The sequence below is a fragment of the Haliotis rufescens genome, unplaced genomic scaffold, assembly GCF_023055435.1.
Source record: "Haliotis rufescens isolate VD_foot unplaced genomic scaffold, xgHalRufe1.0.p SCAF_13, whole genome shotgun sequence".
NCBI lineage: Eukaryota > Metazoa > Mollusca > Gastropoda > Lepetellida > Haliotidae > Haliotis > Haliotis rufescens.
Genome location: NW_025963813.1, coordinates 5,009,464 through 5,034,597, shown reverse-complemented (window position 1 = coordinate 5,034,597; position 25,134 = coordinate 5,009,464). Strand labels below are relative to the sequence as shown.

At 38.7% G+C, this 25,134-nt stretch overlaps 2 protein-coding genes across 3 annotated transcripts; one reads left to right on the top strand and one right to left on the bottom strand.

The window, feature by feature from the left end:
* Nucleotides 1–441: 441 nt before the first annotated feature.
* On the bottom strand, nucleotides 442–11,796 carry LOC124152354 (cyclin-L1-like). Of its 2 annotated transcripts, XM_046525274.2 has the most exons (11): nucleotides 11,565–11,795; nucleotides 11,374–11,448; nucleotides 11,008–11,117; nucleotides 5,625–5,745; nucleotides 5,196–5,260; nucleotides 3,857–3,956; nucleotides 3,014–3,118; nucleotides 2,755–2,875; nucleotides 2,495–2,582; nucleotides 1,763–1,855; nucleotides 442–1,640 (listed from the first exon to the last, which is right to left on the bottom strand). In XM_046525274.2, exons 1-11 carry the CDS (start codon nucleotides 11,766–11,768, stop codon nucleotides 1,313–1,315), a joined length of 1,410 nt encoding a protein of 469 aa, XP_046381230.1. In that variant the 5' UTR covers nucleotides 11,769–11,795; the 3' UTR covers nucleotides 442–1,312. The 2 variants fall into 2 exon arrangements, with proteins under 2 accessions (XP_046381230.1, XP_046381231.1); XM_046525275.2 differs by lacking the exon at nucleotides 1,763–1,855 and having other exon boundaries at nucleotides 11,565–11,796.
* Nucleotides 11,797–12,164: 368 nt separating this feature from the next.
* LOC124152355 (45 kDa calcium-binding protein-like) lies at nucleotides 12,165–23,537 on the top strand. Its single transcript, XM_046525276.2, has 6 exons — nucleotides 12,165–12,740; nucleotides 14,946–15,082; nucleotides 17,181–17,294; nucleotides 17,631–17,789; nucleotides 17,990–18,165; nucleotides 19,657–23,537. Exons 1-6 carry the CDS (start codon nucleotides 12,349–12,351, stop codon nucleotides 19,831–19,833), a joined length of 1,155 nt encoding a protein of 384 aa, XP_046381232.2. The 5' UTR covers nucleotides 12,165–12,348; the 3' UTR covers nucleotides 19,834–23,537.
* The last annotated feature ends 1,597 nt before the right edge of the window (nucleotides 23,538–25,134 follow it).

The window sequence follows — 25,134 nt, the reverse complement described above, 5'->3', positions numbered from 1 at the left end:
TCCACTAGACCTATTTATGTGCCAAGTTTGGTGAAGAAATATTATACAGTTTTCAAGATCTGCTCCTGAAACGAGAACTACCGCCATTTTCAGTCCAAGTCAGCATGGAAATTGGCACTAGTCATGTAGTCCTTGCAAAACTGGCCAATAAAGGTATCGTAAGGACCAGTAGAAAGGGTTTTGCTATATGTTATCATTATAAGGACTAATGGACTAAACATGTTTCTATCCCTGCAAGTGAAATAATCATTGTAATAAGCGCTTTCAAATTGAAATTGGGGGTGTCACAAAATCAAACAAATTAAAAATATTTTCAAACCTAAATGAAACTTAATGAAAAGTGTTTTCAATTCTGGTTAGTTATTGGTCTAGAAAAGAGTCAAGGATGCTTATTGGAATACAGTATAATATATTCTGCTTGAAACAACATAACAATGAAACTGTCGTCATTAATTTATTCTTCATGTAAAATATATATTATTTACAAAACAGAATTTCCATTCATTCAATATGAACATTCATGCAGTCAGATCTGACAGGCACACAGTCTTGTACCCTGAGTACAGGCATAACATGAACAGTGACCAGAAATTGTAATGGACATGATTGTTATGTACAACATGATAAACTAAATACAGAAGTTGGAATGCAAATCATCAATGCCAACTCAAGCAAACTGAAAGTACTGTTGATCTTTCCAATAATATTCTTAAGAGAACACCAACTGCTAAAGCAGGTATCTGAACATAGTTAATCAAAAGTAATTCAACACATCACATTTTTTTCTACTTTTCGATCCCACATTTACAGTATAGGTCAATTGCACTTATAGGTCACTTGCAGGTGACTGGGTTTTCCGACCAAGCAAAATATCCAACATACATTAATCACAGCCATAACTTCAATATTTGTACAAATCTGCCAACAAGATTATTACCTTAACTGTTGACAAACTAATATCAGCGACAGTCCAAAGAGCTGACAAAACAGAAAATACTGTTGACATGTCACACTCCTCATAACCAGTGTAGCAGGAAAACAAGAAGAAAAGAACACATTCCCAGTTGTTCCTAATCAAATTCCAGTACACATTTCATGTTGTCTGGTATCAACTCAACATTGTAATACACAATATGAATAGTAAACATATTTTTGAGTCAATTAGAAAGTTAGCTCCCAGCTCCAGTCACAACTTCAATCTTGTCCATAGCGTATATTTGCTGTCACCGTACTGTCTCACTGGCCAATGTTTCAAACACTAATCTTTGTGCAAAGTTACTCCAATATAGCACCCAACTTGCTTCAAACAGTATCACCGACGGTATTTATCATACCTGTCCCTGGAATTTGCACGATGGCCATTCCGATGTTTCCGAGAACGATGTCTGTCTGGGCTGTATCCCCTGTCTTTCTCTTTGTAATATTTTTTTAGACTTGATTTGGAGTAATGCTCTTCATGGGACCGACTTTGAGATCTAGAACGTGATCTTCGCTTTCGCTTGTGGGAGTGCTTTTCTTTATATGTGTACCTGATGGGTGATAACCGCCTTTCTTTCTTATATTTCCTGGAGGGGCTTCGCATTTTCTTCCGCGATACTGGACTCCTGCTTGTGCTTCTACTTGATGAGGTTCTAGAGGATCTGCAATTACAATTGTAATAACAAAATAACCACCCGATGTCTGACAACAATCTGTGCAAAATTGGATTGTAACTTACTTATTTACTATGAAGTGTGTGTAAGTTTAAATTTGGTTCTATTACCTTGAGCGTGAATGACTTGGACTTCTATCTGAGCGGCTATGATCACTACCAGAGTGGCCCCGCTTTTTGGAATTGTGATTGCGGCTTCCATGACTAAAATAGATAAGGGCTTTATGTAAGAGAAGCTTCTATATTTATTTCGATAAACAAGTTCTTCAATGAAGTGAGTGCAATAAATAACAGTGCTGAGTGGCAACAGAGCTTATTGATGTTCTTTTCATTCAGGAACACAGAGAGGGAAAGAATTGGATTTCACGCTGTCTAAAATATTACTGCAATCTGTCAAGGAAATACACTTAAGGAAGCTGGGTGATCTTGTTGATAAACCTACAAATGAGTGCATGAGTGTGTGTGGGTGTCAGTGTGCGTGCGCAAATTCCTCATTCAGCAATATTCCAGCTACATAACAGCAGTTTGCAAATAACCCAATCTGGACCAGTGGGTGGGCAAGTGACATGCTTTTGTTTACACCTAAGTCAGCAATATTCCAGCTCTTTCCAAACAGCCAGTACATAATCTAGTGCATAATCTAGTCCAGCACAGTGGTATGATGAGGATTGATCCATATCGTAACTCCTAAGGAGCTCTTGTTTAGCCAATGGTTGACAGCACAAGAAAGGGCCTTCAATCAGTAACGCTATTCCATTCAGACCTCACTTTTTGACAAGCATGTGGCACAGGGGGCCTTGTCTGCAAAGGATTCCACAGGGGGATCATTTGAACTGAACCCACCTTCCATCAGAATGATGATCTTCTTCAAGCTTGACCTTCCTCATCCCAGGCAATATGGACGGATTTGGACTGACATTTTTTGGCGAGTCTGAAAGAGATGGTGTTCACAATAAAAATAATATTTTCAGTACAAATAGTTTTTTCTCAGAAAGCATAAGAAACCAAAGGATGTTAGATGTTATTTTCAACACTTCTTAAAGGAATATATATTTTCTAATTTTTGTTTGATAACCTAAAAATACATAGTTGTTAAAACTTACTCTGTCTGGATGTGGAGTTGGGAGTGCCATACTCAGATGAAAGTCCTTTGGCTTTGAGTTTTGCTTCAACCTGAATCTTCTTGGCCTTTTCCACTATCTTTTCCAGTTCATCACAGTTCGGCTAAAAGTATATAAAATGAAACATGACACACCACAACATAGAAAACAATCAAAAGGACATCAGATGAACTGACTTGGACAATGTTAAAGAGATGCCAATAAACGTGCTTTCAGCAAACTTCAGGCAATATATACATACCTTTGGTCTACTGTAAAGATTCAGCAATGCTATACATATATCTCGTATCTCATCTTCCTCCACTTCAAACAAGTAATACCAAGGAGGGCTGTCAGGTAGGGGAACCTAAAAAACAAATTGTTCATGTGAGGTGAGGTGAGGCGAAATCGGACTTAACGTTGCATCCAACATTATTGCACTTATGTAGCGGTGTGTGTGTGTGTGTGTGTGTGTGTGTGTGTGTGTGTGTGTGTGTGTGTGTGTGTGTGTGTGTGTGTGTGTGTGTGTGTGTGTGTGTTCTAGTCCAGACTAATGCCAATTTTATGGTGCTAGCCCACTGAGATATCAAGCCATAGTTTAACATGAATACCGACTCCGAGCTGACCTGTCCTTGTATTAGCCCATTAATGCCGACCGCCAGGCAGGCTAACACCAAGTGCCATCTTTAAACATCTTTTGGTATGATGCGTCCGGGGATCGAACCCCGCACCTTCCACTCTCCGGGCAGCCGCTCAACCACAAAGACCATGGAGGCAGTCGAATACATGAATCTATAGTATGAAAATTGTCTTCAGTAGGTTCTACGTCATGATAAATGTGTCATATTAATTCTGCTTGGGGTGATGGTTTGGTGTCATTGCTGTCATGTAAAAAGCATACAAGGCTATAATTTGCAAAATACACGGAACACAATTTGCAGTGACTTTTTACAAGACATGTCAACATAGGACACTTTCAATGTCAAACGTGTAATATCAGAACATATGCTATACTTTTTTACATTCCAGTTGCTGTCCTGCTAATATTCTCTCAAAAATGTCTTGCATCAAGGAAAGGTCCACTTGCACTGCAAAAGTTTCTCACCTGTAGCTGTCTGGCTGCTAGGAAAATGCAGGCACAAGCAATAGTCTCAGGCTGGTACTTCATAAACACATTTGTCCGAAAACTGTCATTCATGTAGTTCCTTAAACAGTAATTTGACATTGCATTTCCTTCATAATCAACAGAACAAAAGGATCTAGGACAAAACATTGTATAACGTTTACTTTGATTGATCTGTCATAACATGGAAAAGGGATATTATTTGTTTTACCCAATGAAATATGTTCAACAGTGTAGTTTGGTGAAGATACAAATTCATCCTATGTGTTTCTGTTGCATGTATGACAGCTCTCAAATATCTTGGCGACTGTCAACACAAAGTGTTCTCTTTCTGCAATCAAAATTCATTGGTCTTACCTCAAGTTTCTGAAACTTGACAAAGTTACATGTTGAAATGAGTAAGATTTCATGATACAAAATTGCACCCTTTGTAACAACACACCATCTCCACAATGTACCCAAGCCACCATTCTCTCAATATCCTGGTCAATGTCACTGAATAACTGCACGTTCTGTGCTTCTCTCGTGGGCTATGTCCTAGCATGTGTGTGCATGCCACAATTACCACAACAAGTCCAGTTACCACCTCTCACGGCATGCTGCTATGCCCCAGCAAACCAGACTTCTAACTGGAGGCCACACAGGCTGCTGCCAGCCTTACACATCAGTTCTCCCTGGCTTCCCTCAAGGTCCAAGACAAGACATCTGAAAGAGTCTCACATACTAGACACTGTAAATAAGTTCTCACAGCCTCAAGTGGACACTTAATTCTTACTGTCTAAATGAGTATGCCATCTTTACTTTAGACTTTGCAAATGCAATGGCAATTATTTTAACATTTTTTAGCCACACATATCCCCACACACTGGTGTGAATAAGAACCACAATGCTGTCAGGTCTTGATCTTTCATTTGGCGTTTTAACACAATCACAGTCCTTGTAGAAGCTTGAGTAAAAACTTGGCCGAGGTCCATCGTTGCTTGCGACTGGGAGAGGCAGGTGGGTGAAGTTGTGTTGCTTGCATTGGGTGCAATAACGTCACTCATTCATTGGCTGGGTGAGGCAATTCAACACTTCTACCCACCTATGCTGGGGTAGGCAAAAAGGAAAAGAATAATATGTTAATGCCTGTTTCCAAACCCTTGTTTGATTAGAGCAGTCAGAGCATGGGATACAAGACAAAGAAAACAACTTACCAGGGATGAATTTGTATCGTTCACGAAACAAAACTGCAATGTTATAATGTCCTGTGCAAACGGAAAGCGCCTCATATATTGACGAGACAATGCAACTAGGCATTACTATGTATGAAAATACTTACCATGCACACTGCACCAGGCGCCGGTTGTTTGCACTATCAAGCACTTGCAGATACATCACAATGATCTAGAAATATAAGGAACCACATTAAAAAATGATAACACAAAAATTGTTCCAAATCAAGAAGGTTACGTTATGTCGGAATCCAGATGTAAAAACCCTACAATTTTTTCAAGAAAAAGTATTTGTATCTCTTTTCCTGATGTTTTACGCATCATGAGCGTTAATCAAGCTATACAATTCAATATATACAATTTCAAGCTGTAAAAGATCAAACAAGTGGTTGATATCATAGTAAAGTCCCAACCCATCAGTGTACATTGACTGAGCCTGACCTTTACAACAATTGTGCTTGGGTCCTACTTTCCCTGCTTATTCAAATTATTGAACACTTTCTACATCCCCACTGTGACATGATGATTCAACTTACTTTGTGAGGGTGTTTAACATGTACACAGAAACCGAGCTCCTTGAGGACACGTCTTTCTGCCTTGATGACTTGGTTCTTTATGTTGATGTAGTTCTGGTCAAGGATAAGGGGCTGGATGGTCCTGGAACAAATCGCACATCTCACACACTGACCAGACAGACAGCAGTCGGTCAGTTACATATCACTGCCTGCACAGTTAGGTCAAATAGCCAGTGGTCTCAGCAGACTCATCACTTATCACAATATTAAGCATCTTACTTACTCTTTCGTATACAATCTCACATACATGAAAACTATTGACTGAATAATTTGAGAGACATGTTCCACTCAGCAATCACAGAGTAACATCAATCACAAGGCTAATTACGGACGCTATGTCAGGTGTTGTCTGTCGATGACTTTGTGGAACAAAGCCCAGATCTGTAAAAGATTGGTAAAAGATATAGCGAATACATGTTACAAGATGTGTAAATACACTACACCTTACAAAACCATAGGTTCTATTCATTGAACTTCAAAGTCAATGAATTATTCAAAGCATTTGAGGAATGCCTAATCTCTTACTGCAAATGTTAATTAGGTAGGTGGAAAGAGCAAAAGAAAACTCAAGTTTGGAAACAATCAAGTATCAAGGCATGGCCAGCATGAATCAGGCAATAACAAGGTAAGACTTTGTTTGGAGATACTTGTCACAGGCAGCTGGTTCCTCTATAACAGTTTAATATTGAAACAAGCCAACCAACTCATCCCAAGAGTACAGTTCAGAAAGGACTAATGACAATTCCTTGCGGAGAACAGTGTTTGATACTGACCAAAAAATCTACTAGACTCGATCTATCGCTGATTTCAAAAGTCGTCCAAACTTAAATTACCTTTTTAGTACCCCAAATAACACTAGACCACCATTTATTAAATGAACTTGTCCTTAAAAAATATGCCAGACTCGGGCCAACGTTAAGGTCAAGCACTGACATACTACTTGGAATATTCGGTACATGGTAACTCTGTAGCAGATCACTATGGACATGGGGAAATTACTTTCGGACAGTGTAGAATCATAAAATATTTTTCTCATACACATAGGGAGAGCATTATCAGCATTTTGACTTTGCATTTATGAGGAATTTTCAGCTGCGTGGGTTAACTCAACTATACCTTATGTGGTCTAGTGGATACATACCCAGAATTGCATATGATAATTTATTGAGTTAGTGAAACTTGTGCAATGCCTGTCAGCAATTATCAAGCTTTATCACAATGGCCTGAAAATAATACGAGTCCGTAAAAAGCAAACCGGTATTTGAAAACATGTGCATCATGACATGACGACATGCTAGCTGTCCAAGCCTCTCCAGAGAATCCGAACACAGGGTAGTAAATGTCTTTGAACTGCAATAATACCCATAACTTCTATATGTTTTCATAAGAACGATAGACAGCAAATTGTTTATATTATAAGCAAAACTCACTTGTTTGATAACAACACAAATAAAAATAGTCTTTCACACATCTCTAAAGTTCTATCAACAAGAGAATATTTCAGTGACAAATTCTGATCAGTATTTAACATTCAAGACCCTCAGGAGATTTTACAGAGCTTCTATATCAGATTGACCAGAGTAGCCTCCCTTGAATGATTCTGTTGATACAGTGCATGTAGGACAGTTACAGAGAAGGTTTAAAATATTGATAATTTACATGTTGACTTATTCACAAGCAATCATAACACTACAAATCATGTTTCTCAGAAGCAGAATCAAAGGGACCCCAACTGAAGGTTAAATAATAACTTATATCACCATATGGATGAGGCCAAGGAAGTGGAACATGCCATTAATAAGCAGCCTTATGAAGTGATAATCTCCACCATATTATTGTAATTTATCTGAAATTTCTTGTTTTGTAACATGTAAAATAGGGATTTACCGCACAAAATTTCACCCATATTACCAGTGATAGTCTTACAATGAGAAGATAAAGCAAAACCCTAAAAGGTCCTTATGCTATCTTAACTATTGGTCAGTTTGGCAAGGACTATAGGACCCAGTGCCAATTTCTAACACTGATTACTATAATGGTAAGAAATTGACGTTCAAACCGTCAATAGGCAAAAAATTCTGAGCATGTGCAATGACATAAGAACAGAATCTAGTGAAGCGTGCCACGTCACCAGCTTGGGAAACAACATTCATGCCTTGGATCTCCAAAAAGTATTACTGGGTGTCCCATAGTCCCAAAATCAACAGACCCAGGAATATCATGACTTTAGTTATAACCAGAGCTCCAGACAAGCAGCATAATTGTGTGAATAGCGCAAATAAATCACCATCACCCAATTAATTGATGATAATTACACAATGTATCCTAATCAACTTGCATACCTACATTTCTTTAAAGATCTTTATTTACTATTTGAATACAGACATCACACATTCATACATAGCTTATTGTTAATTAGACATACATTGCTTTCAGTTTATGCGACATGCTCCACACTTTTGGCAGCACAATCCGATATAAATTCGTTTTAAGGAGAAATATTCTTTAAAAATGTCTCCTCATTGATGTAAAAATCTTTGACACTGCATCCAAGGGAGCAAAAACACATTGAATACCCAAAGAAAATTACCAATACCAAATGTGAATGAAAACATTTGAGCAAAATTTTCTGGCAACTGTTTTAATAGCTGACAAAGCATGAAAATAAATCCTCAATAGAACCACGGAATTTACTTCACTGACAAGTGTTTTACTTGCTTGAATTTACCAACTAAAATCCTTAAGTTTCAACTCTCAGGTTGGTCACAAATATCTATTTACTATCTAACAATAGCAAGCCAAATGTGTCTTAACACAAGTCTTTCCAATTAACCATTCCATTTCATGAAATTGTCCATGAAGTGTGTTACTACATGACAGCAACCTCTAAATAATCAGGCCTGGAACAGACAAGTGATTGCAATTGCAACAAGCTCCCCCGTCAGGGAACGCCATCAACCAAAGCATCGAGTCTGGTCACCCAATCAAATAAATAGCAGATTTCAACCGGCATCAGTTGCTGGTACCAAGTCAAAACCTGGCATCACCACAGATCAAGATCTGGAAGATATTTCAAATTAGGTGCCAAGTATTTGTCCCTTACAAGTACCTAAAGGCATGCAGAGATGATATAATCACATGTACCATTAACCAGACTGTTGTTTTCATATCAACCTGTCAACCCGGACAGTGAAACAAACTATCCGATTTACCATGATTTCCAAATCTTGCGAAATTTGGACATGCAACTTCTGAAATGAAGTGAATGCATTCTGTTTGTTTTAACAGGAAACCCAAACAAGATAATATACTGCAAACTTTGACAGAACATATCAAGTCGAGCCTGTGATGCAGATGCCTAGGCATTGTCATGCATTACTTCGGAACTGACTACAAGCTGAGCTCTAAAGTGTGTTCTTTAAAAAGAAAGAGCTTTTGCATAAATCCCTGTTTCCCTACAGTGCCTCAGTGCCTAAGCCCACATCAAAATGAACCAGACATGGCATCTTGTAAAAGGTGCTTGAAGAATAGTCTCCCTTTGATTGCTTGTGGTCTCCATTTCTTCATGGGACACATCAGTGTCGTCATATCAAAGTCACAGCAAGCCAGACACTGATGAAAGACCTGTTCTGTTGTTTGGCTTCATGCTTCCTTTGATTGTTTTTCCCTTTTTCAAGTGATTTCTTTGCTGATGCTAGATCCTCTTCTCATTCATCAAAATAGGCAAATGCTATTACACAGAATGACATTATGAACATAGCAACTTGTATTCATATTAATAAGCAAGTGTAGAACTGTTGAAACATTTCATAATCAAATCTGGAATAACAATAAAATAACATGTCAATTTAGGAATGTGAAAATCAACATGATCAAAACTTATTATTTTACTTACTTGCTATTGTACTAGCACATGAATGAAACAAAAACTTTATTTGTGAAAGTTCACATCTACAATTTAACCTTCCCATTACATTTTTGGTAATTATGTGACAATGTCTACAACTAACTAACAATATTTGCCACAAGTATCACCTCATCTTAACTTGCTGAGACCACTGGTAATAACATGACCATACAAACCAGGTTTACATTAAGTGGCTGGGACGTTGTCAGGTGAGTCACATGAGAGGCTCGTGTGATCACCAGATTGTTCCACAAACCATTCACGAAGGCTTCCATCAACTGTGCAGGCAGTGAAAGAAAAAATAATACAAGTTAATAAAATAATTCTTCACCATAAATGAAAAGTTCAAGATTTGCAAAAGTTGTGAACACATGTCAAATCTTTGGCTAAGACAAAGGATATTAACAGATATGAATTGATTATTTCTTGCTTCAGCTCACAAAAAGGTGTTTGGTTAAAATCTTGAGATCTAACATTTCACAGGAAATTGTAATTACACCAAACAAATTAAAATCTTTTAAGTACTGTGTATTTTTATGCTATCATGAAAGCTTTGTCCAAACACTCACATACATATATACTGTTCATGAAGCACATGAGAAATTAACCTTTCAGCAATAAGTCAGTGATTTTACTCAAGAAAAATTGTCACTAGGACATTTCATGATTTCAGCAAATTCTGTAAGACATTCTTCTATATCACTACCAAAATTTAAAAATATCTTTGGGACTTTTAAGGACAATCAATGTCGAAGACATGTGAAAAAATGAACCATTCTGAAACCCTAAGTGTCAAACAAAACAATTACATAATGAATAAATTAAGTAAGTGGTGCAGAGACTGTAATAATAGATTTAAAAGAATTCAAAACAAATAACATTAGCATCGCTCTGATGTGGACACTTATTCTATCCTAAACAATTTTACATCTCAGTCACTTAACTTATGAAAAGATAAGCCATGAATGGCTGACAAACAACCGTCCACCAATCACCAGTTCAAACTATTGTATTCACTATTGTGGACCTAGAATCTCATCCAGAACAATTGCAAATGTGTCTTTTGAGACACAAAACACAGATGTCGTACGGTCTGCCCAAACCTCCTCAGTCAACAAGCCTGAAATTGTCTCTTGATATCACTTCCATTTGATTGTGGTGACATAATCAATAAAAAAAGCTGAGTGAGAGTGAACAACAGCGAAAAACAAATTACTTGACTCAAGTTTCGGACTTGTTGAAGTCACAGACTGTCTTACCAAAAGATTTGAAATAAAGGGGGAATCTCAACCTCACAAACAAGAACTAAACCAAATTACCCAATAAATCCTGATTTTCATTACAAGCAAAATTAAAATCTATCCCCAAGATGTCCTGTAAAATGAACCAGTACAGAAACATTAGAATCCCTGTACAAGATCACATGTTGGTACGTACCTGCCACTTCGAACTTGTTTGATGTGATGGAAAACGTTGATCACATCTCTAATTCTCCGAGGGGACTCTTCAATTTTGGATGCCAGGTTGACACATGCCATTGCTACAACCTGGAGAAAATTAATACAATGAGTACTCATTCAAACAGCTATGATCACAAAATACCTCCATCTGATGGACACCGTGCACTTGGAATGTTGAGGTTGTATTCATTTTATGAAATCATTCAACCCCCTGGGGACAATAATAACATATATTCTGTTTGAAAAAAATAATATAAATCACAGACAGGTACATCGACACTGACAATATTGAGTACTTTTTCAAGATTTTCAAGGAACGTGAATAGTCTTAGAAGTCTCTTACCTCCATGTTGTGTTTTACGAATGATTTCGAATAATAAAATCGTTGAAAGAGAACTTGACCAGTAGCCATGGCGACCTACAACAAAAACAAACATTTTCAAATATCAACATCACCAAATTATACATGAAATTGTCAATGATCAACAACAGCGTTTCGAACATTTGAAAGACAAAATGGCCGCCATGACTAACCTGTGGAAGTTTGAGCAGGATCCCCGACGTCTGAATTAGCTCACAGCCCAATATTCGGAGATCTGTTTCAGTTTCAAAATCAAGACCATCTTGCATGGAGGGTGTTTCTGACAGTTTCTCGCTCTGTACAAGAACATTATCTAAAGTTAAAATAACTTTACTGAAGTCACGAACAGTCAAAGGATTCACCACGCTGTCCGCCATGTTTCTTCGTGATGGTGAAGCACTACATACTTCCGCAGATTTTTCACTTTGACATGGTTAGGCGAATTTACAGTATCGGGGATGGTAAGAGGGCAGGGTAGAGCGACAAAGTTATTTTATGCCGATGGTTGTCATTGTTGGTTTATGATATCTATCATTCCCAATTAAATCCACAAATACTTTTGTACTATATTCGTACGCGAAATGATCATTTTTGTGAAGAGGGTAAACAGTCACGGACAAACTGAAACCGGTTTGAGAAACAGGGTTAGCAATAACCTACCACACCTAAAGTGTGTAATAGAATAGTCGAAAAAGACCACTGGAATGGTTTATTATTCTACAGAGGGTAATAGAAATGCATTATTCGCAACTGGTTTCAGTGCCAATTTTCCAGTTTCAAAATCAAACACAGCTCATTTCCTGTTTTATGGTGTCAACGTGTATTATGATATATGGCTGCACATGTAATGGTCTATTATTGATGTGTCAACCACAATGATCATTTAGGTCACTGACAACGTTAGCGAAAGACACCACTGTTCAATTGATTGAAATATTTTGGCGTTCTCCAGCAAACATGGATACCGATGCATGGATTTGTGGTATTTGTTTATGTTTATGGTGTATAACATTTGGAAATGGGATTCCACTAAACCCACCAAAAGTTAAAAATGTGGCAGACGATACAAAGGCAATTGATGATGCAATTGATTCAGACAATCTGAGACCGCTGGAAAACGACCAGAATAAGAATAACGTTTTAAAGTTTGAACCTTTGAAAGACATAAGGAAAGATGAGAATCTTTCCTTGGATAAATTGAAACCAGTAGATCATATCGATGCGTTAAAGATGGAACACGATGGACATATCAATAAGGAGTATCATAAAGAACTATTTCTGGGCAATCACGAGCAGTTTGAAAAGGATGGAGAAGACTCCACAGCGAAACTGTTGGATATCTTCTTCAGGTAACAAACCTTACCTCTATAAAAAAAAGTTGGTTGCCATTAGAGTAGGTCTTTCTGTAGGATGCTTTATTTTGAGTGTTATTGTTGTAGTAATTGTAAAAATAATTGATTCATCTAGCATCTTGTTTCAATCGGAAGGTGCTCAACAGAGCTGACATGTCATATTAAGTTATGCCATGATTATTCCTTGTAAGTGTGTTTCTGGTTTAACACCACACTCCACAATATTCCAGCTGGTCCAGACAACCCAATGATTGCTTAAAATGAGCAATGATATACACAGTCAGGGTAAGTTGACATGCCATCTACCAAGCCAACGAGTCTTACTACGGATGCTTTTATTCATCTTTACAACCAGCATATGATTCTGGGGACCACTAATAATCTGGATTCTCCATGCGGCCCTTCCGAGTAAACTTCCACCGCATTGCTGGTAGAAGTATGACATTTCCTCTGTTCAGAGTATTACCCATAATGGCGAAGCTTTCTCTTCCAGGCACCATCTTTGTGCTTGTACTAATATCAGGACTCTCCTTCACTTGAACGTTATAGGAGATGAAGTAACACATCACGGAAATGATATTTTGGATATATATGCATTGTCCATATTTATGTAAATATTGTTAAAGTCAGTGTTCCAAATTAAGCATAAAATTGAAAGCCAAGGAGTCCTTACAATTTTAAATACCTCTGATAATAAGAAAATATGAGCTTAATCCTAACATACCCAGTATTGAGCAAAATAACAACTCATAAGGTTGTCTCCCAAAACAACTACATGCCACAATTACTACACTACACAACAAACGCAAATTGTCTACTGATGGAGCTGAATAGTCCAGGAGTAGGGATTAGATGGAGAGAAACAAGCCGAGAGAGATTAAGCTGAGAAGGATCATGTTAACTAGAAGCTGGTTTGTTCTGACAAGTATATTCATATATTGCAACAACAATATGATATTGCTTAGAATATCTTTGAAAAAGAATACAAATATACATGAATGTGTATTTGATATTAGAGGTTAAATGAGGTGAGTTACCCAATTTTAAAGTAAGTAAAACAAATTCAAAAGTTTGTGAGTGAGTTTGATTTAAGCCGCTTTTAGCAATATTCCAGCAATATCACAACTAATCATTGTACAAATACAGTGCAATGAACTTGTTATCAGTGTTGGAACTAGGCATCCTTAATATTTTCTCCTAAAGTATTCAAATATTGGGACCCCAAACATTTTAGCTTTTGACATAACGGTTATGACAAGGGTGCCTGTCTTTCATTATTTAAAAAAAAGTAAAATAAAAAGTTATCATTCCATAAATTGTATCTACTTTGTCATCCATTAACTTCTAAGAAATGCCTATCAAACTGAGAATAATTCATAGATAAAAGAATGGGTTTTTTTGTTGGGTCTGTTAACCAACAAGAAAAAAACCCATACAGGCTGAAATAAACTAAATTTGCAAAAATCACATTGTTTTTGCTGATAGTAAACTTAGTTGTCCTGAAACATTGTTTATGTTGTGACACATATTGCGCAATGCTTGTGTTGCAACATGGCCAAAAGCACATGGATACCACTTGCCGCTATCACTCCATGCTACATCTTCCCCATGAAGATCCGGGTTAGAATAGGTCTTCAACAACCAATGCTTGCCATAAAAGGCGACTATGCTTGTTGTGAGAAGCGAGTATCAGGAAGGGCTTGCTGACTTGGTTCATGCATGTCATCGTATCATACTTGCTTATGGCGTCAATCACACTGGATTTTCCGGTCCAGACTCGATTATTTACAGACCACCATCATTCAGCTGGATAATTGCTGAGTGCGGCGTTAAACATCTCTAATAATTATATGCAAGCTTTGATTGTCATTTGAGGGATTAATGAAGGATTCTAAACCAAAAGCACCTGGCAGGCAAATAAAAGCCCTTGATTGGTCCAAACACATATACTGCTCAAAATAAATTTAAGAATATATTAACTGTAGTAATGTGAAAGAATCAGGGGTTCCTTAATTTCTTTTGAGTAGTATATATTCCCTGTTGATGGGAACGTAAGACCTGCAAATATATGTACATCCATTATACGTCTGAAAGAAAAACGTTATGGCACAATGGTGGTATTTACAGAGTCAACATTGCCATCTCACAAGTGTTATTTAGTATGTCTCTCGTGTCAAGTATATTGTTGTGCTTTATTTACAGAGTGGATTCTGATAAAGATGGCCACTTGAGTGAGGCCGAGATGGAGGCATGGATTATGCAGAAGATGGACGAACATTTTGATGAAGCTTTGCAGGAAAATGAGGAGATCTTCAAGCATCTGGACCCAGATGGCAACGGTGAGTGTGATAAGAGGAACAAGACAGAGACGATTTGCAGGGGGATGCAGGCCGCTGGGATGGTGTATGGTGTTACATTCCAGGGGGAACTCGCATCCCATCACATGTTAACGAATATCTTTTTTGAAATGCAAGGAAATCATCTTCATTGATAAGAATAACTTTTCTTACACACCTGTGGGTGAGAAACCCATTTGAGATAACTGGTATCAAACATATGTGTGAGATCGATTTCCAGGCCCGTGATTGGCTATTCCATGGTTCATAAGTTACTCGTGCTTCAGTCGAATGTTCACCAACATATGTGTTGAACCACAGGACCGTGTAATTAATAATAATAATCACATATACTCATCCTCGTCTGAGAGTTTATTATTATCAGTTACATTGTCTGTTTTTTTGTCAAAGGTATGTTTTTTTAGAGTGTAAATACAGCGACATATGTCCCTCCTCTTCAACCTTCGCTTCGAAATCGAATAAAATCCAAAGTACATCACTCAAACTAATACACTTCAAAGTTTTGAATTCCCTCTTCTGTGACATCCTTTTCTGTCATTTTAGGCAAAGCAAAATTTCTGAAAGTGAATTAGGTGCATCATAAATCTCGCTAAATCACAATTCATGGCGTTATTTACTTTGTGTTTAGAAATATAGATATCGGATATTTACTCGAAGAATTAAATTTCTAAAATAGCATATTAGCATGATTAGTGATCACGGGTATCTGTTTTTCATCAAATCACTAATGATAATTCTGAAACGTCGCCAATAAGCCTGGAATCGTTTAGAATGTTTTCGAAAATACGCATACACGAATGCTGAAGTGTATATTCCGCCATATTGGATTGTGTTTACAAAATGCTGGTTATGAGAAGCCTGTTAGATCATGTATGTTTCAAACTCAGCTGCGATACATGCATCCCTTAATTCCTCATACATTTATGAATCAAATGACAAAAGGGTTTTGTCACCAATGCAAATTAGGTGTGGAAACAAAGACTGCTCTGAAAACAGTAAACAAAGCAAAATTCAGATTTTACACTGTGTAGCATTTTTAGAGGTACTTTCGTCTAATTGTTTGATACATTTGCTCGATCGCGTGTTTGAGAATATTCGTGGGAAGAGTATCGTTGCAGGAATTATGGAATTTTCACATATATACATTACAATGATGTGCTAAATTCAACAGAAATCGTAAACATGTCCGTCCTGTGTACTTACATGACACATTAATGTATCGGAAACCTTTTTGAGGGTCACATTATTTATGCTTAGTAAATAGTACGTCGGATGACGTCACTCATGGTCGTAGTGTTATGTATTAATGCACTGCTGCGATCATGAGAAAAGACAAAATGCATCGATTCGATGCAAAAAAGGTGCGATTTTAGAGTGTGTAAGATACAGATTACTGCACTCGTGCCTGTCAAATACCATTTATCTTACAACTCGTTCTTACAAAGCGTATCTAACTCGCTTTCACTGGTTAGATACGTTTTGAAACATCTCATAAGATAAATGGTATCTGACACTCATGTAGTAATCTCTATGTTCACCACATTCCTTCAAAAGTGGCTGTGGTAAACTGGAGTCATGTGGAAACCATGTGAAAAAGTGTGTAGTCATGTCGTATGTTGATATATGTTGACAATCATGTGATATTCGTTGTAAATCATGTAATGCACAAGTCATTCATGTGAAATAATGCTGTCGTTACATTTTTTGTCAGTCATGGGGTAGGAGGTCGGGGAGCCTCAAGCATTCGCTCGTCACACTGAAGACCAGTGTTTGATTCCTGACATGGGTATAATGTGTGAAACTGCAATATTGCTAAAATCGGCATAAAACCATACTCACTCACTCAATCATTGGATTTGGTGTTAATCATGCCTCACAGGTAGTTTGGGTTGTATACTCCCCAGGGAGATGAGAATGAAATTGAGTGCACACTGATCCTCTGACCTCTTTGAGAATGCTCCTGTGGAAATATAGAACAAAATAAATGGCCTAATGTTGTTGTTGTTCTTGCTTTTGTAATTATAATTATTATCATCATCCCATATTGTGATTTATTTACGTGATATGGGTGTTCTTGCAGGGTTGGTACACTGGAAGGAATACTACACACATTTCCTTCTGGCCAAGGGATACGATGACGTCCGGGCCAAGAAACATGTCCAGGACTATGATGAGATCGAACTTGACTCAGATGGTAATAAGATACTTTATCTGAACCCGTGAGGTCATGTGATCTGTTCTGTCACAGAGAATTCGAAGTCAGTTGGGAGAGAGGCATCTGGATCTGACTTCTATAGCCAAGTTAACTCTCTTGCCTTGGAGGATGACTTTAATCATGATGTGTTTTGATGGGAGGCTTTCATTGTAATAGCAGATCAAGGTTAACAAACAAAAGACAAGGGCTCTGCTTAGATTGAAGACATCGTTTGAGTAATATGGGCCCTATAATGTTCAGATTTTGATGTTCATCTGGTTCATGTGCCCTGTCATTGATTGTAGTGGAGATGAGTTTAATGTGATGATATTTCAGCCAAGGAGGAGCTGGTTCGCTACAAGTTCCGCTGGACGGATGCCGACCTTGACCCTGCAGACAACCAGTTGAATAAGACTGAGTTCCTTGGGTTCCGCCACCCTGAACAGAGTGACAAAACCATCAGCACTATGGTCTCCAGCATCATGAACAGTATGGGTAAGTTGTGTTGAACACCCTCTTGGAAGCAGCCTCTAATGTTTTAAAGGCACACATGTGTTTCTACACTTTCATAAAATATCAACTTTCTATGTTTAGATAAATATAGTATTTCATCACTAACATATCAACTAACTACAAAGTCATATGATTAAAAACATTGTGTGCACATCTGACCTCTGTTACATGGTGTGTTGCAGACTCCAACGAAGATGGCTGGTTGTCCCTGTCGGAGTTCATCGCGCTGCCCCCTGGTGAAGTGGAAGGAGATGACTTCCGCGAGATGGATATACACTGGCAGGAGGAGCGCAAGGCTGAGTTTAGTGACGCCATCGACCAGGACAAGAATGGCCATGTCACAGCAATGGAACTCAAGGTCAGTGTAGTATTTTTCTCATAAGTTAAGTGTCATTTGGGATCACAATTGTTTTCACATTCAGTACTAATAACAGTTCAGTCGTCTTAGGCACTGAGTTGCATCCCTTAATCACAGCAGAAACCAGTGATCATGGATTTGAAGCCTGGTTTGCCCCAATGATGTTTCAAGGTAATTCTGCACCAGACACATGCTCGTGGGTTCACCGAAGTTGTAAATGTCCTGCATCACTTCGGGCCTTCCTCCCACATTAAGCTGACATGCCATGATTTGACTTGAATACTGTTAAAAGCGATGTTACAACCAACTCACTCACTGAGAGTGAGAGTCCACTGAATATCTATTGTCATTTGTCTCACAGAATAAGTCTTTGCAACTTGTGAATTTGCCAGCCTTTTGTGTGCAAGCACATTCTGCATATAAGCACTGTTCTCCTCACTCTGGTGCTGTGATCAACTCATGTTTACACCCTTGGGGATTACAAATGGTCATCAGCAACCTATACTGGTCATACAAGCTGACTTCATTGATCATCTAGACAGACATGGTGACTTGCTCAGTATTTACTGGCTGCTGTCATGTAGCTGGTGTCCCCCGCCGTGATGTTGCTGGAATATTGCTAAAAGCGGCGTAAAACCATACTCACTCACTCACTCACTCATGTAGCTGGAATATTGCTGAATGTGTTGCTAATGAAAAAAACAACTATGTTTAACCAAGACTAGGGTAAAGGGTTTTTAACTGGGATATTATCTAGGATAGGGGGTGTTTATGAGGACATCTGGCCGGTGGAGTAGAAGACAGCAATGAATTGTTAAGCTGAGGACCCGGGTTTGATTACCCATATAAGTACGATCATCTTCAAATATTCAGTGTATCATATCTCCATGATTTCTGCGGTAAATACCTTGCATCTATTTGCAATGGGAGCCATATTGAAAATCAGATTCAAACCTGTGGACCAAATTCTGGGGTCATCATTGGTGGGAAGACGTGAAGTTTCTGCTTCAATCGAAACTGAGATGATGTTCACAGATACTGACCATGACATGAGCTCATTGGACTTTCATTTGTATATTTGAAATTAAGCTACATTTGTTTCTAGCCGATTCTTGGTGTCCATGTGTGATGTTGCTTTAGTGGCTTAAAAGCCTACTCAGTCAGGGACCGGTCATTTATTAAATGGGTGGGTGGGTCGGAGGGAATCAAGGGAGGGTCTCTTTGGGAGGGTCAAAACTAATACTAGGAATATTTGGGGAGGGTCAGGAACAAATGGACATTTTCTAAGAAAATATACACTGCTTTTGCAGATGGTTTTTTTCAGGGTTGGATCATGACAAATAGTACAAGGACATGGGGAGGGTCTTCCAAACATATGACAAGCATTTGGGGAGGGCAGTTGTTTTCAGTACATAAGTCATCAAAAACCTCTGACCCTCCCACCCCTGTAAGAAATTACTTGTCCCTTACTATTCACTGATTTACTTGCAGGCGTATCTGGACCCACGGAATCCTGTGCAAGCGCTCATGGAATCAAGGAATCTCATCTCCCTCATGGACGAGGACAAAGACAAAATGGTGTCCAAGGATGAAATGTTGAAACACAAAGACATCTTCATCTCAAGCAAGGTCGTCGACTTCGCCGCCAACGTACATGACGAATTCTGAAAACATTGGGCTACATATGATATTTTTGTAACTATATGAATGTGTGTGTGAGTAAGAATGAGTCTGTGTTATATATATATATACAATTGAGTTCACATGTGAGAGGTGCTTTTCTGCAATTGGCACACAGTTTAACCTTGACATTTGTTAAAGCTTTGATGGTGTTGCTTATGGTTATTTAATGATTTTTTTATTTGTTAATCAAATTGTCCCAGAAATCAAATTGTTTTGTTTGATGTGCCTTTACAGCAAAGTCGTTTTGAAGTTTTGTATTGTCAAAAGGTCATCTTTAGAATCCTGATTGCACATAGTTATTCTGTGTGCTTTCATCCCATATCAAGCTGACACGTCATGATGCAACTGGAATACTGTTCATGGCGGCGTTAAGCCATTTTACTCCTAATCAGGCAGTCAGTGTTGAGGCTTCAGATATACCAAACAAATTCATTACTTTGCCTCAATTCCCTTAAATATACCAGGAAGTGAAATATATTGTCTCTAGCCCTGCCATTGATCATTGTTCCCTGACTACACAAAGGTGAATGACTTGACTGGTATGATAATACAGTATCCTGACTATTGGAAGATAAAACAGTGGGTTTTCATTTTGGGAGGTATTTTGAAGTACACATACTTTATTCATAGCAATTTCATTTAGTACCTCAGCAATTGTCAGCACGATACATTGATCCTTTTATCTAGTACTGGCACTGGTTGTGACCGTGGCTCTTGTAGTTGATAATTGTTGTGTTACAAGCACCGTGTTTGATACTAACAGTATAATTGACCTGATCAGGCATTTACCCTGTCTTGTAGAGTGTGTGTTGTAAGAGCCTTTGAGGTTTCTCATTCTTGAAATCCATGCAACCCAAACCTCCTGTATTATCTCCAGTCTCATTAAATCTGATCTTTTGCTTCTGTTGAGAAAGTGCAGGGTGTATAACATATCCACAAGATGATAGTGTGGCATTTTGTTTGTCCCAATGACAATTGTTTTCAAGATTGTTTGTGAGTTCTATCTCCCATTCTCCAAGAAAGAAACAATGGGATACAGTGTTTGGAGTGACGAGTATTTACTTCTGTACTTGCCGCCACGTTAGATGAGAGGGAGCAATCATTGCTTCTGATAACATCTTTTATGAGCACTATGCCTTGATAGTTTTATTACAACAAATATATCTCACCAACATTCATTCATATAGACCTGGAATATGTCTAAAGTTGTGACAGCTAGCAGACAAGGCAAACAAACCAAGTTACTTCCCTTTATCCAATGCATTGGGATAACGATCTGTCAGCTCGATGACACTTACGCGAGATAAGCAAGTTACAAAAGTGTTTTTCTCAGCAGGATACATGAGCAGGCTAATGGAAAATAATTGCCTGCTCCTAAACCAAGCGGGGGGCCCGGGTGGCCCAGTCATTTAAGGTACCACGATTCACTGTGGCATGTGCCTTGGGCACACCAGAAACCTGTGATTGTGGGTTCGAATCTCGGGTTCGCCCCTATTATGTTTCTAGGTTTGTCAGCACCATACTTGGCTCGTGGGTTCACCGAAAGGGTAAACATCTGAGACCTGCATCACTTCGCGCTTTCCTCAAACATAAAGCTGACACGCCGTGATATAACTGGAATATTGTTAAAAGCGGCGTTAAACCCAACTCAAACTCCTAAACCAAGTAGAAGCTGGTACATTAATGTAAGGTGAGATAAATATCCTAAACCTGAATCCCCACAGGGTTGTGAAGTCTATTTTTGTCTATATTTGGTGTTCGTGTCTTGGCTGGGGTGTTGGTGGCAATACATACTGTTATCATTACTGTTAATAAGGTTAACTGTACCTTATTGTCCAGTAACAATGTAGGTTACATATTGTATCGTTATTTTCCTGGCTTAAAGCTCTAGACCTAAGGTGTGATTATATCATGGATGTGTGATTGTTTCGTTTTCATCTTTTTTTTCTTTTAGTCCGAGTCATGAATAACTATTTGATCGAATACATTTTCCTTTGAAGAAAGGAATTAGTTAACACTGTCAATCATGGGAGGTGTGATTTTCTTTTAAGGAGACAGGATATACTCACACATGGCCACTTCCGTGTAACTCGGACAAGTGACCTTTTGAAGAGTGAGGTGGAAGTAATACTTTTTAAATCTTCCGGAGAGCCTAAAAGGCATTTCTGATGGGGATCTATGTCAGTGTTGTGTGTAATCAGTGGAGGGAGTCACAAAATATATGTTCGGAACTGTTTAGTTTTTTATGCAAAATCATTGTTGGGATTACTTTTGGCATCCTTTCTGGCAACAAGAACTAAGAAACTTGTTCAAAGTATTGACAGGAGTAAAAGTTCTCTACACCTTGTCTTCAGAAAGATTCCACTGTTGACATTAAAAGCCTGTAGAACAGAGTTGTTGTTTTTTTGTGGCCTATATCATATACTCTCTGCAAGAACTACCACGAAACGTAAATGAATTACAAGCATGTTTGTCATCATTCTGTTACTGTTGTTTTGAACGTTTTGTTGTCTACATTCCATCTCATAGATTTTGCATGTGATGTTAAGGAATCTGTGCTCTAAATTCACAATATGTAGCCCTGTGCACAATATGTTCGAAAGTTTGTGAAATTTGTATTTATTATTACTTACTTGAGTGGGTCATAATTAACTTATTTCATTTCCAGGTGAACTGTATCTGTATGCATTTTGGTTTTCAACAAAGTAAACATCCTTTCTTGTCGCACATAAAAAAAACCAAATTGTATATTTTTAACAATTTTGTTAATTTATTTTAGTTTTTTAGAATGTGTTATGTTCATTATCAAAACACCCTATGTGAGGCATGAAATTATGAGTGCTTGTGCAGAAGAAATCTGAAATTAGTAATCCAGGCCAAACTGTTTAGTGTCGAGGGAGACATCGTGTTCTGAGAAGCCTGTTTTGAAGCATAATCAGTATGTTCAGTGTATGATTAGTTTATGGAAAGTGTGTGCATATTATGGAAGTAAGATAATGAAGATGAGCAACAGTAGATCTAAATGCTAAATGAAAGAAAACCATGTTCTCAGAAATTTCTCGATATATTTCTTTAGCTGCGCAATATGAAAAAGCTGTGCTCAAATTTCTCTTCCAATATCAGATACGGGTGACCAAGGAATTGTTGTTGTCATTGGAAATGTTCTGAGAAATTAGATAAAATAGTTATTGGAGGTGCATCTGAGAATTTGTGAAATCCACAATTCAGCAGGTATTTATGACAAGCCTTTATTATGTTTCCATGGAAATACACATCAGTTACTTATTTCTATATGTAAAAAGCAATCATATCCTACAGAACAGAAAGTTTCTTTGATTCTCCTTTCAAATGCTTACTCTGCTACTTGCAACCACAGGGAGGGACATTCAATGTACTTATAAATACTTTTCTTTAGGTATTGATGGCATGTTTTGATATTTCGGGAAATATGAAAAATATAGAAGTGATGGTGTTTAACATTTTTCTAGGTGTATATTTTTTTCTCCAGGAATTGATGTTGAAGTACACACGTTTGGGTGATCTATATTTGTGAAAGTGTACTTTTATGGTTTCTTTGGTTATGAGTAATTATCCTTACTAATGGTGTTGAAGTACATATTTTGTAAAAAGTGTTTTATTTATAATGGACATCCTGCTGTGCTTATAATATAAATAAATGATTCACATTTGGTCTGGCAATATTGTCGTTATACTGAGCAGATTGGGAATGTGACAACATTTGTCTCCTGGTAAAATAACTGTTAATGCCATTCGGGCATCATGTCATGCTATAGATGAGACACAAGAATGAAAAGTAGCTTGGACCCCGAGCCTGACACCCGACATCAGGAGACCTGGACCGCAAGAAATAAGTTTCAAAACACAACCCCACTTATCCTTCTGATGGAGACATGCTTGGGGTACTGGGGACCTATGCTGATGGAGAATCTATCAAGGAGACATGCATGGGGTACTGGGGACCTGTGCCGATGGAGAATCTATCGAGGAGACATGCATGGGGTACTGGGGACCTATGCTGATGGAGAATCCCTCAAGGAGACATGCATGGGGTACTGGGGACCTATTCTGATGGAGAACCCCTCAAGGAGACATGCTTGGGGTACTGGGGACCTATTCTGATGGAGAACCCCTCAAGGAGACATGCTTGGGGTACTGGGGACCTATTCTGATGGAGAACCCCTCAAGAAGACATGCATGGGGTACTGGGGACCTATTCTGATGGAGAAGCCCTCAAGGAGACATGCATGGGGTACTGGGGACCTATTCTGATGGAGAATCCCTCAAGGAGACATGCATGGGGTACTGGGGACCTATGCTGATGGAGAATCCCTCAAGGAGACATTCATGGGGTACTGGGACCTATTCTGATGGAGAATCCTTTAAGGAGACATGCGTGAGGTACTGGGGACCTATTCTGATAGAGAAGCCCTCAAGGAGACATGCATGGGGTACTGGGGACCTATTCTGATGGAGAAGCCCTCAAGGAGACATGCATGGGGTACTGGGGACCTATTCTGATGGAGAATCCCTCAAGGAGACATGCATGGGGTACTGGGGACCTATTCTGATGGAGAATCCCTCAAGGAGTCATGCATGGGGTACTGGGGACCTATTCTGATGGAGAATCCCTCAAGGAGACATGCATGAGGTACTGGGGACCTATTCTGATGGAGAATCCCTCAAGGAGACATGCATGAGGTACTGGGGACCTATTCTGATGGAGAACCCCTCAAGAAGACATGCATGAGTTCCTGACCTATTCTGATGGAGAATCCCTCAAGGAGACATGCATGGGGTACTGGGGACCTATTCTGATGGAGAATCCCTCAAGGAGACATGCATGAGGTACTGGAGACCTATTCTGATGGAGAATCCCTCAAGGAGACATGCATGGGGTACTGGGGACCTATTCTGATGGAGAATCCCTCAAGGAGACATGCATGGGGTACTGGGGACCTATTCTGATGGAGAATCCCTCAAGGAGTCATGCATGGGGTACTGGGGACCTATTCTGATGGAGAATCCCTCAAGGAGACATGCATGAGGTACTGGGGACCTATTCTGATGGAGAATCCCTCAAGGAGACATGCATGAGGTACTGGGGACCTATTCTGATGGAGAACCCCTCAAGAAGACATGCATGAGTTCCTGACCTATTCTGATGGAGAATCCCTCAAGGAGACATGCATGGGGTACTGGGGACCTATTCTGATGGAGAATCCCTCAAGGAGACATGCATGAGGTACTGGAGACCTATTCTGATGG